The sequence below is a fragment of the Cariama cristata genome, unplaced genomic scaffold, assembly GCF_000690535.1.
Source record: "Cariama cristata isolate BGI_N322 unplaced genomic scaffold, ASM69053v1 scaffold14512, whole genome shotgun sequence".
NCBI lineage: Eukaryota > Metazoa > Chordata > Aves > Cariamiformes > Cariamidae > Cariama > Cariama cristata.
Genome location: NW_009605601.1, coordinates 4,049 through 20,740, shown reverse-complemented (window position 1 = coordinate 20,740; position 16,692 = coordinate 4,049). Strand labels below are relative to the sequence as shown.

General features: G+C 55.3%; 1 protein-coding gene across 1 annotated transcript in view; it reads right to left on the bottom strand.

Annotated features, from left to right (window-relative positions):
- DCTN1 (dynactin 1) overlaps positions 1-16,093 on the bottom strand; it is a gene marked incomplete at its 5' end in the record, with an annotated part of 22,423 nt that extends 6,330 nt beyond the window's left edge. The window contains 10 exons of the mRNA XM_009696036.1: positions 6-40; positions 761-877; positions 1,613-1,804; positions 2,141-2,245; positions 3,199-3,358; positions 4,701-4,779; positions 5,929-6,133; positions 8,781-8,978; positions 12,450-12,656; positions 16,073-16,093. Of these exons, the coding sequence (XP_009694338.1) occupies positions 6-40; positions 761-877; positions 1,613-1,804; positions 2,141-2,245; positions 3,199-3,358; positions 4,701-4,779; positions 5,929-6,133; positions 8,781-8,978; positions 12,450-12,656; positions 16,073-16,093 (1,319 nt within the window). The remainder of the gene's footprint in view (positions 1-5; positions 41-760; positions 878-1,612; positions 1,805-2,140; positions 2,246-3,198; positions 3,359-4,700; positions 4,780-5,928; positions 6,134-8,780; positions 8,979-12,449; positions 12,657-16,072) is intronic.
- Between the last annotated feature and the right edge of the window lie 599 nt (positions 16,094-16,692).

Sequence of the window (16,692 nt, the reverse complement as noted above, 5' to 3'; positions counted from 1 at the left end):
CCGGCGGCGCTCCCATCTGCCGCAGCTCCATCTCGATCGCCTGCAGGAGACACACGGTCAAGGCAGCCTGCTCAGCCCCCTCCCCAGCCCACTGCATCCCAGCCCATTCACTATTTTAACAAGCGGGAACCTCTTTCCTCCTGGGACACAGCTAACGCCTTGCTCCCTGGCTGTCACAGGAAACATTTTGTGTTATTACCAACTGGCGCTCTGCGGAGGTGCCCAGGGACTGGTCTGGAGCTCTGGTCTAACCCTGGGTACAGCAAGAGCCCGGTTCCACTGGTGGGCAGCAGCAGCAATAAAAGTATCTCAGGGCCTTTTGGCCACAGCATGGCCAGGAGCAGAGCAGGGAAATCTCTGCACAGCCCACGCCAACCCCGCGGCACACAAACCACACAGAAGCAGAGGCAGATTTGTTTTTCCTCTTGATTAACCTGCCCTATTCAATTAAGCCTTCCCTGCACACGTCCACAGTCCATTGACAGTCTGTGTGCCACAGGCTGTACCTTCCTCCTTTCCATTCTGTGCCCCATCTTCCTCCCAGCTCCTGACAGCCGCCTCAGCCTGTCCCCACAGCCGGCACGAGCACCACAGGCCACCACGACCGAGAGCTGTGCCCCAGGGTCAGCCCCACCACGAGCCTGGCACCCACACGCCGGTGCCATGCCTCGGTGCCACCGTTTCAGGAGCCTCACACACGGGGATGAAGGCGCCCCGTTCGGTTCCCACACCTGGTGCGCAGCTCCCCAGCTGGCCCTACCTTAGCGTGGGCTTTTGTCTCTGCAAATTTAATCTTGAAGTCAAACATCTCGGGAGGAGGCTGCTGCTGTTTCTCAGCAGATGCTTCTTGCTGACTCATCAGTTCTCGGTTCACGTCCTGAGCACAGAAAGAAGCTGCGATAAGCCACACGGAGCACCAGCGCAGAGGAGAGCTGTAACCCCACACCCTCTGCAGTACATCCACACCTAACCCCTCGATGCCCCCTTCCTCGGGGAGGGTCGGGGGAGCACCGGGGGCTCATTGTGCAACATGCACAATGATGGATGGAACCAAGGGAGAGGAATGCAAGTGCTTTCCAAATGCTCGGCTGACAGCACGCTGTTTTAAAGCCAAGGAATCCACACAGACTCATTACCCACCTCCTTTCACTGCCAGCAAGGCCCAGGAGAACCAAGCCCAGTGCTGGAACAACCCCACACTATTCTGGTTTTTCCAGGACTCGGTTTCCAAGCCTGGAGCACAAGCAGCACAGCACAGCGAAAGGCTGCAACAGCTGTGTGCTCAGAAGTATTTAGTGCTGACTTCAGCAGGGGCTCTGCCAGCGAGACCCATCTGGACACAGGCAGAAGGACAGGCAGGGCTGTCAGAGGTCACAAGAAGTCCCCAGGAAAGCTCAGCGAGGAACCAGCTCTCAGGCATCAGCCATCTGTGTTCTACCCATCGCCCCCGAGAGCAGGAGGGTAGCCTGCCATCTCTGCCCCCAGGGACCACCTCCTCTGGGAACGCTCTTGCCTACATGTGCTTGCTCTCCTCGTCACCCAGGTGGGCTCCCAGAGGAGCACGGATGGCTCCAGTGGGAACTGGCCCACGGTGGGCACCAAAGGGCCGCACCTGAAGGTGTGCCGTCAGCTCTCTGTATTTTTTGATGGTCTGCTGGTAGTCAGCCACGGTCTCCTGCGCAGCCTCCACACGCTTCTCTGCCTCGCGGACCCGCGCCGTCGCCATATCCAGCTGCTCCCGTAACTCCAGCTCTGTCTCCCGGGCGTTTTCCTGCAGCTCGTCATTCATCTCGTTCATGGCTTCCTGGCAAGGGAACAGGACGCGGTTACACCATGACCTAGCAAGCGAGGGCAGGTGGGCACTTTCAGAGTAGGGCAGAGGAGCACCTCGGGGTGTAAGGGGCATATTCTGCAGAGCAGAAGGGTGCACTGCTTGGAAGCGGCATTGAGCACAATGCCTGTAGAGGAGTTCCCCAGTTCCCTCTGGCACCACAGCCAGGCAGTTCCCAGTGCCTCGGGCAGCCTCACCGCCAGGCAGGCAGCGGGACCAGCCCTTGCATCAGCCCAGCACACGCCAGGCACGAAGGCAGCGGCACAAGCCCTCCAGTACCAGCCCTCCCTCCAGAGGAGTCCGTCTTACCAGGTCTCCAACAGTCTCACGCAGCTCCCGGACCTTCTCCTCCAGGTCTAAGTTTCTCTCCGTCAGAGTCTCCACCATCTCTTCAGCACCCAAAGCAGCATCCACCTGCAAAAGCACACACCACATCACACTCCAACCCGGAGCTCAACACGCTGCAGCAAGCAGCTCAAAAATCCTTTTATACCACTGTGGGATCACTCTGCCAAGCTGTGGGACACGGCTGATAAATCCGTTTCCCCATCCTGGGGAGCCAGCAGCCTCAGAAGGAAGGGCACATGAAAAGAAAGGCTTGGCTTTGGCTCTTGGAGATGTTACTGGCTCTTTAGCTGCAGCATCAGGGCACAAGGTTGAACAGTTTCGGGTCAGCATAAATGATGCTGACCTTCAGGTCGATTCTTCGCAGACTTGTGACAGTGCTTTCCAAGCTCCCTGTCCCCCTGAGGACCTAGGGGAGTGCTCATATGCTTACAGTATTAAAGGAGGAATGGGCATCTCAGTCTCTTTGCATTAAGTAGCATCGCCCCTGCTAACAGCCCACCTCCCACGTAACTCCGGCTAATGCGCAGAGAGCGTGAGGCCAGCTTCTCTCAGAACAGCAGTTTGGTGGAATTGCACAGGCTGCTCTGCAGTGAACGTAGATCCTCCCTGGGGGCTTCCTAAGGGCTGCCCCACACCTGCACCGACGTCTCAGCCTGGCCAGGAATAAGGCTCATGAAGGTCATCCAAGCAGGAAGATGGGATGGATCAGCACTGAGCAAGCAGCAAGCACAGATCAGCCTTGGAAAGCACGACACAACATCCACATCCTATGTCCAAGAGCCACCCCATGGCCAAGCCGAGTCCAGCACAGTTCCACTGCTGGAACAGGGTGTGCTTTTGCACAGGGACACAGCAGTACTAGTCCCTGCGATGGTATCACCGAGCGTGGCTCTCCAAGAGCGACTGACAGAAAGCGCTCTGTGCCAGGAGGTGACCATGGCTCACCTGACAGCTCTTGCTCCATGCCCCAAACGGTCTCAAACTTCCCCTCCCCACCTGTCCTTCCCCAATGGACTCACCTGTTCCTTTAGTTCATCAACCGTTTTCTCTGCCTGCTTCACCTCCTCCTGAAGCTTCTCCCTCTGCTGACGCAGGGACTCCAGCTCTGTGTTTTTCTTCTCCATTTGCTTCTGAAGCTTCACATGCTCCTGCTTCTCTGATGCAGACAAGTCCCGCATCCTTTGACAGAGCAACCAGACCCATCACGACCCCAGCAGAGACCCAGGTACTAGAGCAAGAGAAGTCGTTCCCTTCCCAGACATTGCTCTTGGTGGGCACCAGCAGAGTCAGGGCCCCCCGCCCACGCCGGCGCCTAGGGGCCCATCGGCAGCGGGAGCAGAGCTCCAACAGAGCCTCTGGCAGTCCCTGCCCGGTGGGGACACGAGCAGCGTCCCCAGAAAACAGCCCATTAACAGCGAGGGATGGGGTGAATCGGTGCCTGAGACGGCACCTGCGTTTGAATGAATGAGAGCAACAGGGGATGGAGAGGAGAGAGGGGAGAGGGGATGTGGAAAAAGAGGCAACAGAGACAGGCAGGAACAAATTACTGTAAATGGGGCAGGCTAAAGCACAGAATGGAAGAACCCAACGAGCAAAGAAAAATAAGTCACATTCACAGCCTTTCACAGTGTAAAAGAGAAGGTCAGCAGCAAAGAAAAGACAAAGCACAGAGAAGGAAAGGCGCTTCGTTACACACTGAGAACAGAGCTTTGCTTATGTGTACGTCCAGGCCCCTGCGCGAACAGCTCTGCTAACAGCCCCGAACTGGCTCTGCCCAGGGAGTGCAGGTGCTGGCAGCTCCTCTCACTTGGACCTTCTTTATACCTCCCCCCCAACACCCACTGCTTCGGAAGTCCTTGCAAGGCAGTTTCTTGTGTTTCCTATCAGGAGGGGACACTCCCACGTCCTCTCCCTGTTCCTGGCCTACAGGAATAACTGACTTTAAGCACAAGCTGTTCCCTGCACATGCTGAACCACAGCCACACGGGTTGAGCGAGGTGGGACAGCAAGCAGTGTGTGCTTACCAGAGGGACCCCACCTGAACCTCCAGGCTAAAGCACACGTGGCTCCCAGAAGGAAAAGCCACAAAGCCCCAAGCCCTGGCAGATGGGAAAGGCAACAACCAGGTCCCAGTGCCGAGCAGGGTCAAGAAACCTGAAGCAGTGTCTGGAGAACCTGTCCTGTACAGGCTGCTTGAATAAACCTGCAGCTGCACTGAAGAAGCAGAGCGCTGCATACACAGAGAAATGAAATACAGAAGCTTTCTGAAGAGGCTCATTTCCTCCCGATCTACACTGGTCTTCAGTGACAAAGAGATTCTGCCTTTTTTGTTGCATGCTTAAAGGGGCACCAGAGCTCAGAAACAACCCAAGACCAGCTAGCAGGTGCTACATCGGCTGCTCTGGAAAAGCATGTGGGTCTCTGACACAAACTGCTGTTAGATCAAGAGAGCATGAGATGCCGTAGGAAGGAGCTTCATCGGCAGCATCACAGCTTTTGGGGAGCACAAGTGGTCTCCTACCTTACAAGAGCTTCCTTGAGTCTCGCGTTTTGCTCTTCCAACTGTTTGACTTGATAACTGGATGCTGCTCCGTCCGAGCCTGCGATAGAAAGGAAGCATTATTCTGCTTGTGCAGAAATAGATCCACTTCTCTTAACGCTAAGTGACATTACAAACACCAGTAAGAGCACAGCTATGTCACACCAAGGGGAAACACATCAGTCCCTCTCCTGCAGCCAAGCAAAGCTGAAGCCTGCTGCATAACACTGGCACTCGTAGGCTGAGAGATTCCCCCGATGCCACCAAAGCCAGTTGGTGCAGACGAAGAACCACGGTACCAACCCGCAGTCTGTACCTGAGCAGCCGCTGGGCTCTGGCAGAGTCACATATCGCTGGACACCGTGAGTGTTCTCAGCTCTCAACCCTCCTGCCCTCACAATTCAGTGAAAGCAAACTCAAATCAAAGACGTTGCTCATCTCAGTAATTTCCACATCCCCTGCAGACTATTCCTGTCTTTCCCACATTTTCACAGTCCCTCAACACGTCTACCTTTCTGTCATGTCCCTCAGCCAGGCTGCCTGATCAGCTGCTCCTTCTACAGGTTCAATTTTGTTTTCAGGTGAATACCAACACTACAAGTGTTTAAAGGCTGGCTCATTTCCTGCTGTGTGTAATTTTTAAAGCTCACCTTGAATACCAAGAGCTAAAAGGGCCCCAGGGGAACCAAAACCAGGGTAATGCACTGGTTTTGAAGCTGTGCTCAGTGTAAAGCTGGGAGGTTGGATCAGTAAGCAACAAAAGCAGTTGTGTTACTCCCACATAAAGTCTGTCCCAGTCAAACACCTTTTGGGGCGGGATCCACTGTCCCCAGCGATGACAACCATTAAAACTAAGCCTGAGCTCCTCTAAGGCTAGGACAGGAACACTTGTTCCCCGACTCAAAAGCGCAGCAGCCCCATCTCTGCCTTCTCAGTGAGACCGGTACCCACGTGAGGATGAAACTGAGCTGCTGCTGACTTGCCCATGTGTGATGGCCGCACCTGTGCCGGCCGAGCAGGGCTGGGGACGTGGCAGAAAGCCCCCGAGGCTGCCGGGGGAAATCACAGAGGGAAAGCCTCAGTCCCACCACAATCAGCAGCGAGGAGGCACCACTGCTCCAAAGCAGTCAAGCGTTCTCCTCGCCAGTGAGGAGATCCCTTGTGCAGTGGGACCCAGGTTGAGACGATGCAAAAGCCGACCCCTTCCCACCTTTCTCTTCAATCTCATGCTTCAGGATCTCCAGGTCCATCGTGAGATATTCCACCTTCTCTTTTAGGGAGTCCACCTCCTGCTGCAGGGACTCTGCTCGCTCTTCTGCCATCTCCTTGTCCAGGGTTGCCATTTCAATGGCATCGGCAGTGTCTGCCATCTCCTCCATGTAGCGCTCCTTGGCTTCCAAGGCATCTTTGGCTTCCTGCAGTCAAGCACATGTGAGGTGAGGAGGCCCTGGAAGCCCACGGCCAACGATGGAGAGACCCCTCTCACCAACAACGAGCCTCAGACAATTATGTATCTCACAGCTCTCCCAAAGGAGTATCAAGCCCAATTAAGGACAGCTTATCTGGGCTGAGAGGGGAAGGCCCACTGCCAGTGCTCCAGGGTGCCCACCTCACCCCTCCTGGGGCCTCCCCCCTGCTTCACACCTTCTCCCATCCACAGAAGAGCCCAGCAGAAAAACCATCTGCAGGTGAGGAGAGAGATATGAAGACAGAAAATATGTAGGCTTGTGCTGGAGCAGACAATCAAATAAATCCCTGGGGAAAGAAACCAAGAATCCACCCTGGAAAACCAGGGCAGAGAGAAGCACAAGCTCCTTGGCCAGCAGGGCTGGAGTCCTGCCCTCTGCCCAGAGCAGGTCACCCGTCCCTGGGGAGAAAGGAAGAGGGAAAGCACCAGCCTGCAGCAGACATCGCAAATGACAGCCCAGGGCAGAGCGATGACAGCCCAGGGCAGGGCACAGCAAAGGCAGAGCTGCCACAGGAGAAATGTTCTCGATAATGAGCGACGCTAAGATTGGTTAGCTCCAAAGCCCTGTGGCTTTCACTGGCAGTGACTCATACCAACCAGCCCTGCAGGGTAGGAGCTCAAAATGTATTAGTTTAGCTAAAGGAAGAGGAGTTTTAACAAATTAAAGTCTACCTTAGACAGTCAGGATCAGGACCCTCCAGGAAGGCACTGGAGAGAGGAACCCACTCCAGAGCAGGCCAGGAAAGACACGGTGTATGGGGAAGGGAGCACCCATTTACACCCGGTCACCAGAGCACGCAGGACTGGCTGACATAGGCTGGGCGCCCTGCAGAACGACTAACACAACCCACACGCCGACCCCTGCCCACTCTGACCCCTGCAGATCATCCACTCCGACCCCTGCCCATTCCAAGCCCTGCCCAAGCAGGGGCAGCAGGGTCCAGCTGCCCAGGACCCCATCCATCACGGTTGTGCCTCACACATCCCCAGGGATGGAGACCCCAAACATCTCTGAGCAACCTGCTCCAGTATTTGGTCACCTTTACAGGAAAAAGTTTTTTTCTTAGGTTTAAACCAAGTTTCCTGTATTTTGGTTTGTGCCCCTTTCTTCTTGCACTCGAGTGGGCACCACAAAGAAGAGTCTGGCTCTGCCGCCTTTACTTCCCCCCAACAGGTATTTATAGACATCAGTAAGACCCCTCAGACGCCCCTCAGCCTCCCCAGGCACCTGCCACTGCTCAGCTCAGACGAGGCTCCAGAGGACTGGATCATCTAGCCACTGTTGAAGAACAGCGCCTGAGATGTTCCAGCTTGCTTCAGAGATTTGGTGCTGAATATCAACTCAGTACAACAAAGCAAAAGCTTATATTAACGCTGTATTTAAAACGAAACCACGTTGGGATGTAACTGCTTTAAGCCATGAGTACTGTACAGGAATATACTGCTCACTTTCCGAATATATCACTTTAATGTAAGGCAAAAGCAAGCAAGAGGAAGGACAAGCTGCTGCCTCACAAGCATTGGAGAATCAAAGACAAGTGCAGGGGGAAAAAAACTACCTTCCACCACACAGTTGTGGCAGTTTTAAAAATCGTTCAAGAGATTCAGGCGTTGGGACAGCGGGAAAGCTTTAGCCCTGCACAGTCAGCATCAGATCCCGCGGCATCACCAGTGAGCCTCTTCCTACAGGGCTGGCTCTTCCAGCCAGATCGCAAACCTCAATGCATGGCAACGCTCCTAAAGCTGCTGGGGTCCGCTGATTTTTGAAGTCAGTTGCGAGATCTCCAGGAGCTTTACTTAAGCTTTGGAAGGCAGGACTGGCAGTTTATCAGCAGGTCTGGAATCTGAATGGTGCCTCTCCCACAGTGCTGGCAGACCTGCACCAGCAGATTAAACCGGAGAAACGCGGCTGCTGCCACGCTCAGACACCCACCCTGCACATCGAGATGCGTGACTTGCTCTTTAACTATCACACTCTTCATCCCCATCTATTAAAGGAAACCACCTCTAACGTCAACTTATCTTACCCTGCACAAGACTGAAACTTGAGGAATCGACTCCTGGACAGACCAGACATTCCTGCCTCAAAGGCCAGGCTGTCTGACAGATGGGGCAGGCTGGCAGCAAAAAGCAAAGCAAACTCTGGGATGCCCAACATCTCCGGTGCCTTTGCAGGACTGTGCAAAGCCCACCCAAAGGCTCCGTCTGCTCTGACACCTACTGCGGTCAGAGGATGAAGCTGTGACTTCAGCTCCAGGACAAGGTGCATGTGCCACCGCCACGACGGACCAGACACAGCTGGCACCATGCTCGCACGCTGCATTAAACGTGTGGCACACACTGACTGCATCTGGGATTTGCACTGGCAGCTCAAGGTCTAAACCAACATTTACATGGGAGAGAACGGCGATGTGGGAGGTCAGAGGCCATCCGAGGACCCAGCATGTATTCAGAGGACAGGAGTCAGGACAGCATACAGTTTAATGCTAGCTGGTATTTCATAAAAAAAAAAACCCACACACATCTGCCCTGGAATCACCTCTGCCTGTGCAAGCCCCAGGACCGGAGCTGCCCAGCTCCCCAGGGATGCTCACCTTTTTGGCCTCCTTTAAACGTTTCTGGAGATCAGCCTGTTGTTCTTGCATTTTACTCTTCCATTCTTGCACCTGCTCCAGCTGGATCTTGTACTTCTCGAGCTCTTTCAGCTTCGCTTTGTCTTCATTTCGCTTTATCTTCAGAGTCTCCAATTTCTCCTCCAGGTCCCTGACTTGAGAACGCAAATTTTCCTCCTCCTACAACATCAAACCAAGAATTACCGAAAGGAGCAGCAACGTCCTTTGGAGAGAGCTCCAGATACATTAATTTAACCCCCACAGAACCCGACCCATCAGCTAGCCTGTGTTTTGGCATCATTACTGGGGCACTTTTAGAAGAACAGGTCACTCCACACTTGCAGCTACAGAGTCCGTCTGTCATTTTCATAGAATCATAGAATCGTCATGGTTCGAAGAGACCTCAAAGATCAAGTCCAACCGCAAAATTTTAATCTGCTGAGTTTTACTACACGTGCAACACACGATGAATGTTCCTCGACACACTGACAAAAACCTTTTGGCTGGCAAAAGGTCCTGAGCACCTTGCTTTTGATTTCACTGGGATCTACAGATGCCTAAATCTTTTAAAAAACAAAACCCCCAAACCCCCCACCACTAACATGTCCAAGTTCACCCATCAGTAACTCTTCTCCTGCTCCCACTCGGAGCAGAGCAATGGCATGCAAGAAACACGTTTTCATAAACAGAACGAGATGGGGCAGCAAGGGTCCGCCAGCCCAAGGGGCAGGAGGGTACTGCCTTCCAGCCGCAGTGCGTTTAGTGATCAGCGCGTACTTCACAAACATGCTCGCACACACACACACACACATGCAGGGCGCACCGCAGGCTGTGCATTCGTGCCGCAAGTTCACTGCGCTCGGGGCGAGCTGCTCCCCTTTCTTCCTCCCCAACACCCCCCGACAGACCTTTGGAGGGGGGGGTCTCCCCCGCGCTCCCTACCCGGGGCTCGGTGTGTCAGACCCAGGGCAGCTCTACGGGGGCGAGCAGGGTACAAGCCCAAAACCCGGGACCCCTCCTGCCTCAGCAGGGCAAATCCTCAAATGGTCTCTGCTGTGCACCCCAGATCGGCTTGCACAGCGGCCCCAGACTTCCCCGAGGCTTTTCTAGCCCATTCCCCGCAGAGAGGTGGGTGCCTCGGGCCGTCCCGCAGCACCGCTGGCTGACCAGTACCCCTCTGAATTCACCCCCTTCTGCTCTGAGTGTATTTGGGCTGCACTCCTTGGGCTTCATCATGAAACCAGCTTTACCTGTAGCAAAAGATACGGCCCGAGGACGGTACCAACACCAGTCCAGTGACACAGCTCTGCAGCCGTGTCCTGCCGCATTATCTTCAGTCCAAAGCCAACAGTGGCTGAAATGAAAGCCAGTGCATGGAAAAAGGGACACAGGCTTGAGATTTCCAACGAGATGCAAACGCAGCCCCCCCGGGGGGTCACGTCCCATCAGCTATAACCGTTCCCTGCCACAAGCCTCTTACGCTCCAAGGGGAAAGGCTTTAAAACACCGGCGAGGTTGGCACTGTGGTTCTCAACGGCTGTGCTGTAACTGCAGAGCTGCCCGGGCAGCAAGGGAAGCCCCGCTCAAGCAGCACCCCGTTATACGGGTATCGCACAGCCAGGCACGAGCTGTTACTGGAGAGCGAGTTAGGTCAAAGCAAAACCCTCGGCTCCCCGTTATGGAGCTGATGGGGCGATTTCCACATGCACACTCATCAAACCAGAGCCTGGGGACAGCGGTCACCTGGCCTTCATGGAGACACTGAGACGCTGCCGAGCTGTTCTGGAGACAGAGAATACCTTCAGTTATGCTGGCCTGCCTTGGGCACAGATCATACATCTAAAGTACACTCGTGTTTTCCAGAACGGGAGAATAACTGAGGCTGGGAGAGGTGAGTGGAGGTCTCTGCTCCACCTCCTTGCTCAGTCGGGCTCAGCGGATCAGGCTGCTCAGGACCTCGTCCGGCCAAGCTCCGGCTGTCTGCAAGGACGAGGTCCTGCAGCCCCTCTAGACCCACCCTGGTGTTTGACCGCCCTCACCATGAGAGCTCTTCCCTAACACCAGCTGGAACGTCCTGCGCTGCCACTCACGCCTGTCGCCTTGTTCCCCATCACCGCACACCTTTGAGGAAAGCCCAGTGTCCGTGCTGTTTAAAGAAAACCCCAGTTCCACCCGAGGTCCCATCTTTTTTAAATTCTGTAAATAAGTGTTGGTGCTGTACAAGAGACCCCAGGCTCCCCCTGGTACCCAGACTTTGCAGTCCCACTTCCCATCGCTTGCAGCCCTCACAGCTGCTGCGAGAGCCCTCGCAAAGAGCAGGGCGGCTGCCCGAAGCCCCGGCAAGTCAGTCTTCAATTAGCCCAGATAGCCCCCCCAGAGATGGCCCTGTGCTATTCACCAGTGCCCGCTCCATCCCAGAGCAGCATCCCTGTAATCCCCCGGTGAGCTCCCACCAGGGAAAACTGATCCTGTATTTGCTGGTTCCTTTTCGGCCAGACCAGCTCCCACGGCCAGAGAAAGGCTGACGCCAGCGCAGCGGTGCCTGGGCACGGGGCTGCGGCCAAGGGCAGGAGAAGGGGACACGACCCCCCTCCTCTGGCAGTAGCACAGGGTTAAAGCAGCCTCATCACTAAAGCTTAAAACCACAAAGCTGGGTGACATTAAGGAACAGACTTTCTAAAGAAAAAACCTACAGGAAAACCACACAGATTTCTCCTCTGCTGCTTTCTCAACCCTGGACACACAGATGCCACCAGTACTATCCAACAAACAGGTTTTGCACCCATAACATGAAGAGTCCTTGTGGGTGACTCGGGGCGCGGGGACACCCCTTCTTCACACCAGGTGGTGGCTTTTCCAGCCCCTCCCTCAATACACAACCTCAGAGCGAGTTCTTTGTCCTCTCATGCTATTAATTCTTTGCCCTCATGCCCCAAATCTTTCACAAGCTCCATTTTTAACTAATTAATACAAAGCAGGACGGAAGTAATGGAAAACTATTTTAAAGATCAAAAATGGAATAACTAAGCTGATACAATTATTAGAAATACCCACATTTGGGAAGTATTGGAGGTCTCTAAGCAGTCTTTGTATCTGAAAGCAGGAGGGTCCCCAAAGCGCATCCACTGCTGGTCCCTCCACTCCAGCTCACCCAACACCAGTGGGTGGAGGGGGCAGCGCCCAGGTCCCCCTCTGGGTTTAACACCATCGAGCTCTGCCCTCGCTGGCAGGTTCAAGCTCTGACTCAGAGCCTTGACCCCCCGCATGTTCACCTGCCCAACTGCTCTGACACCGCATGTATCCCACGGGGACCCGGGAGGGAGAACGTGCAATGGGAACAGAAGTAAGCTATGGAGTTCTCTTCGGAAGTGTCTTCCTGGCTTTGGAGCATCAGTTTCTGCGTGTGTCCTTGCCCAATGCCTCGCACACTCCCCTCCGTCCCCCTCCCGCAGACCCAGCACAGCCCTGCAGACGGTCACGCAAGCCCTGCGCGCTGACCAGCACCAGGACCCATCGCAGGACCTCTTCTTCCCCTCTTCCTCTTCCTCATCCTCCCACCAGTGCTGGTGGCAGGTTTTCTCTCCTCCTCCCCTTAGGAGCTACCACCCTCCACGCCGGCAGAGCCGAGACCTTACCTGGGCCACAGCTTACCTTTGTGGGCGAGGGAACCGGAGGGGCCACCGGAGAGGTCAGGGAGGGAGTTGGAATAACCGGGGCCACCAGCGGCGTCTGAGCCGGCGTGCTGGGCTCGCTGCTGCTCATCTCCCCGCCGGAGGCAGAGGCTGGGGCCCAGGGCCCAGCTGAGCCCGAGGGCCCAGCCGTGCCGCTGGATGCTGCAGAATTGGGGGTCCGAGTGGGCTGCAAAACAACATGGTCAAGGGAGAAGGTCAGATGAGCACGTTTCAAGGGAGACACTTCCACGACCCGTCCGTCTCCCTGCACTCTTCAACACCACTTCAGCTCTGGTTTCCCTTCACCAGGGCGTTTCTCCCCGTCAGCCACTGTCTCCCAGACTCGCATTTCGAGCACAAACGAAGAGCACGGTGACAGCGGAGACACCCATGAAACAGCTCTAGCTGGAGGGAGCGCATCCGCACCCTCACCGTACCCAGACCTGCAGCGTGCCGAGGACCGGCACCACGGCAGAGATTCCCCGGCAGCGTGAATGCTGGGATCTTATGCTGTGCCGGGAGGAGTCTGGCTTGGCCAAAATTCACAGATAATCAGTTGTTGAAGGGAAAGGTAAAATTTTATTATACCACTGACATAGTTAAAAAACCAAAACGTGTCTTTTTCTGAGCAGACAAGCCCTCTTTCGGGCCTGAGACAGGAGGAGTCCCTCTCCTCCCTCCTGCAATAGCAGGGACAATAAAAGATTGCCTTTTTGTACCGCATTTATTCCTTGCACTGCCACAGCCACCTATGCCATTGCCACAGATACAGACCCATCTCCCTGCTCTTCACAGTGAGGCCAGCTCACAGCCCGAGGTCCTGGGACAGGAGGGCAGACCCTGCCTACCAAGTGAGCGTGTCGAGGGGACAAAACAGGGACTAACGCAGGTCCTCAGTAGCGTTTGCAGAGGTTTTGGTGTTCCAGCTCCAGAGGATGAGACAGCAAAACCTCAAAGCACACCGAGATGGGAGCAGGGAAGGTTTTTTCCCTGTCCGTCCTCCACATCTGGGAAGATGACGGGACACATCTGCTGCTCAGCATTTGCAGGAGCCTGAGCCAGGTGCTGCTGTGTCCACGCACGTGTGCCAGTGCCACCAGCAGCTTGGGGACACGCTGCGGTGGGCACCCAGGTCCGCACCATCTGTCTGTGCCTACACCAGCTGTGGGGACAGAACACCGAATTTTAGGGGAAGAGAAGGAGAAAATGAAAGAGTAGCAAGAGTTCACCAGAGTCCAGGGAAAACCAGCGGAGCCTGGAGGAACCAGAGCAGCAGTGAGCTGCTTCATCAGTGCCTACGAGGCCATTAATTGCTGGCTGGGACCCCAGCAGCGAGGCTGGCCGTGTAACCTTGGTGATGGGAGCAGGGGAAGCCGATGCCTGAAGGAAAGCACCAGGTCCATCAGAAACCTCTGCTGTTCTCCTCACAGACCTGTATTTCTGGAGCATTCACCTCTGTGGTACCTAACGGTGTGTAAATTAATTTCCTGACTTTGTATTTTACTCCTCGAGATTGGCTTTTTGGTGCACTGCAGTTTCGCAAGGCTCAGCCCAGGCACGGACACAGCCGAGACAGGGGCAGCACCTACGCCTCTGCACTCGCCTGCTAAAGCCGCAGCAGGACGCAGATCGCAGCCGCTCACTTGCCATGCTGCAGTCGGATCTTCTGCCGACTCCTACCTTACTTAGGGCAAATCTGAGCCAATTGACTGCAACAGGTAAAACGCTCCATGGACAGACTGGTAGCTCAGCCTTCCCCTCCCGGGTGCGATCCTAGGCTCTCCTAGGGACGATGCGAGCCCCAGCCTGGGAACAGTCCCCGTGGCACCAAGCCACACGCGCTATCTCCAAGAAATACACTACTCTGAACAAGGATGCTGTTCTTGTTCCTGCTGCTTTAGGGATTAAAAACTCTTCACAGAGTGAGGTGTCAGCTTCTGTGGGGGCAGAGCAGCCTCGCCAGGGACACACCTGGTACGGTCCCACTGCTTGTCCCATCTGAGGAGCCAGAAACCTTTGCAGACCCACAACCTGGCCTTGGCAGTCGGGGTCAGGGAAGGTCCAAGGGAGAGACGTACTTCCAGAAAGGATAAAATGCGGCACGGCATCTCCCAGAGCCCTCCGCGCAGCTACTGGACAGCCTTCACTAATGGTTCCTATTGAAAATCCTTTCCCAGGAAGGTCCAAGTGGCCGGAGAAAGCAGCCTGCCAGCTGACTCCATCTGACCCGGACACATCTGTGAGCCCCACCAGAATAGGATGCGACGGCTCGAGGGGGGCCCAAAACGCTGCAGAGTGCCAGGGCAACACGGGCAACGGATCTCAACACACATGCAGGGGTGTCCTCAACTCCGTCCAATTCCTGCCCAGCGTAGATGTGAGGCCAAAGGAGAAGGAGGAGGAGGTCCCGTAGGACATCTACTTGCGGCTCCTCTCCAGCACAGGTTGCAGAGAACAAGAACACCATTCAAATCGAGGGCAATGGTACTTGGTCCACTGAGAGCTCTCCAAGCCTTGCCCTGGCAAAGGGTAAGCTCTCGGCTGGGATTGGAAACTGGCTTAAAATCCACACCAGCACGCAAAAGCTGCTTACCTTGAGCTCCCTTCTCTGCTTCACTGCGAATGCATCACATGGACTCACTGCAAAATCCTTGTCGGGTCTCAAGCGTTTGGGGAGGAGACGTTTTAGAGGAAATTCTAACCTACAGGAGTGGTGCACTCTCCTCCTCACTTTGTGGTCATATACTTCTGTCACACTTTTCCTTTCCCCCATGAGGTCCTACCTCAGCCTGAGCTCTGGCCCTACAGTGCCAAAATGACAGCTAGCAAGAGGTTTTGGGGAGGGGAAAGCTAGACGCCTGGCACCTGGGATCCCAACTGCCCTGGAACTGAACGAATCCATCGCTGCCCTGGTTGGAGTTTGTTGCACAAGCCAGTGAAAATAAAGCCCTCCCTGCAGTGCATCCCTTCACAGAAGAGATAAAAAAAAATTGTTCACCATTTATGAATCGTAAATTGGCAATGACAGAGCGCTTTGAGGATTTATCATCTCCCTTGTTTGCTGTCTTTGCAAGGCAAGTCCTGCTGGCTAGGGGCAGACCTCAGAACGTGAGCCATTCTCTGTGCTGGAATCAATACGGTCCCGGATGACACCTCTTGGCTCCCACCTCTCTCCTCCAACAGATAACCTCAAGATCCCACTGAAACGTACCCCAGACAAGCTGGGAAACGGCAGTCAGTGAGAAGCAAGCAGTAACATCAACAGGGACATCAACAGCCAGACTGGGCATCACTACGCCGCTTTTAGGCTCCACTCCGTTAGATGAGCTCCAGTGAAGAGCACAAAGCTTTTCTATAGACATTTTGCCCAGGTGGGTTGTCCCCAGTGACTGAGCCACACTCCAGAGGAGTACATTTTGCCCAGATAGGTTGTCCCCAGCGATTTAGCCGGGCCCCAGCAGAGCACATCGCGCCTGTGAGCTCCTCCAGGCTCTGCCGGACGAGATGGAAGGAGAACAGAAAATGCACCGTGGGGCTGGCACTCAACGGGTTCCTGTTGAACGCCGAGGGGATGCTCAGTGCCCCCTGACCGCAGCTGCTCACCTTGGGCCGCCGGGCGCTGGTCTGGAGGGCAACGGGAGCGGAAGGCAGAGGAGGAGAGACATTCATACAGGGACAGACAGGAGCAGAGGGACAGACCCCAGCAGCGCAGCAGCAGATGCAGCAGAGAACAAGGTAAAGGAAACAAAAGACATCACGGCAATTAGTGTGCATGGCATCAGGTGTACGAGCTCATTAACCCACGCGCCCAGGGCAGCTCCGGGTGGAACCCTGCCTGCAGAGCTCCCGCTGAAGCAGAAACAGAGCCCGGCGGCAGCTCAGCTGCTCGGTCAGGGTCCCTTGCCCGGACCAGAGATCGCTCATCAAGCTTTAGCCCCGCTTCTCCCCTTCACCAAGGTGTGGGACCCCAGAGGCAGGGAGAAGGCCGGTTCCCCGAATCCCGCACCCGGAGCCAGCCCCCGACCCCAGCAGACACCCCGGGGCAGATGAACCTCGCACTTCCAGGAGATCTTTAGCTCCAAAGGCAAAGTCTGGGCTGCGCTGGGTCAGCCTCGAACCTGCTGCCACCTTACCGCAGAGCTGCCAAGGCTTCACCAGGTTCTGCCGACAAGGAGTGGGTTTAACCCAACGCACCTTTCCGAGAGGTCACTTGGGCATCAGAT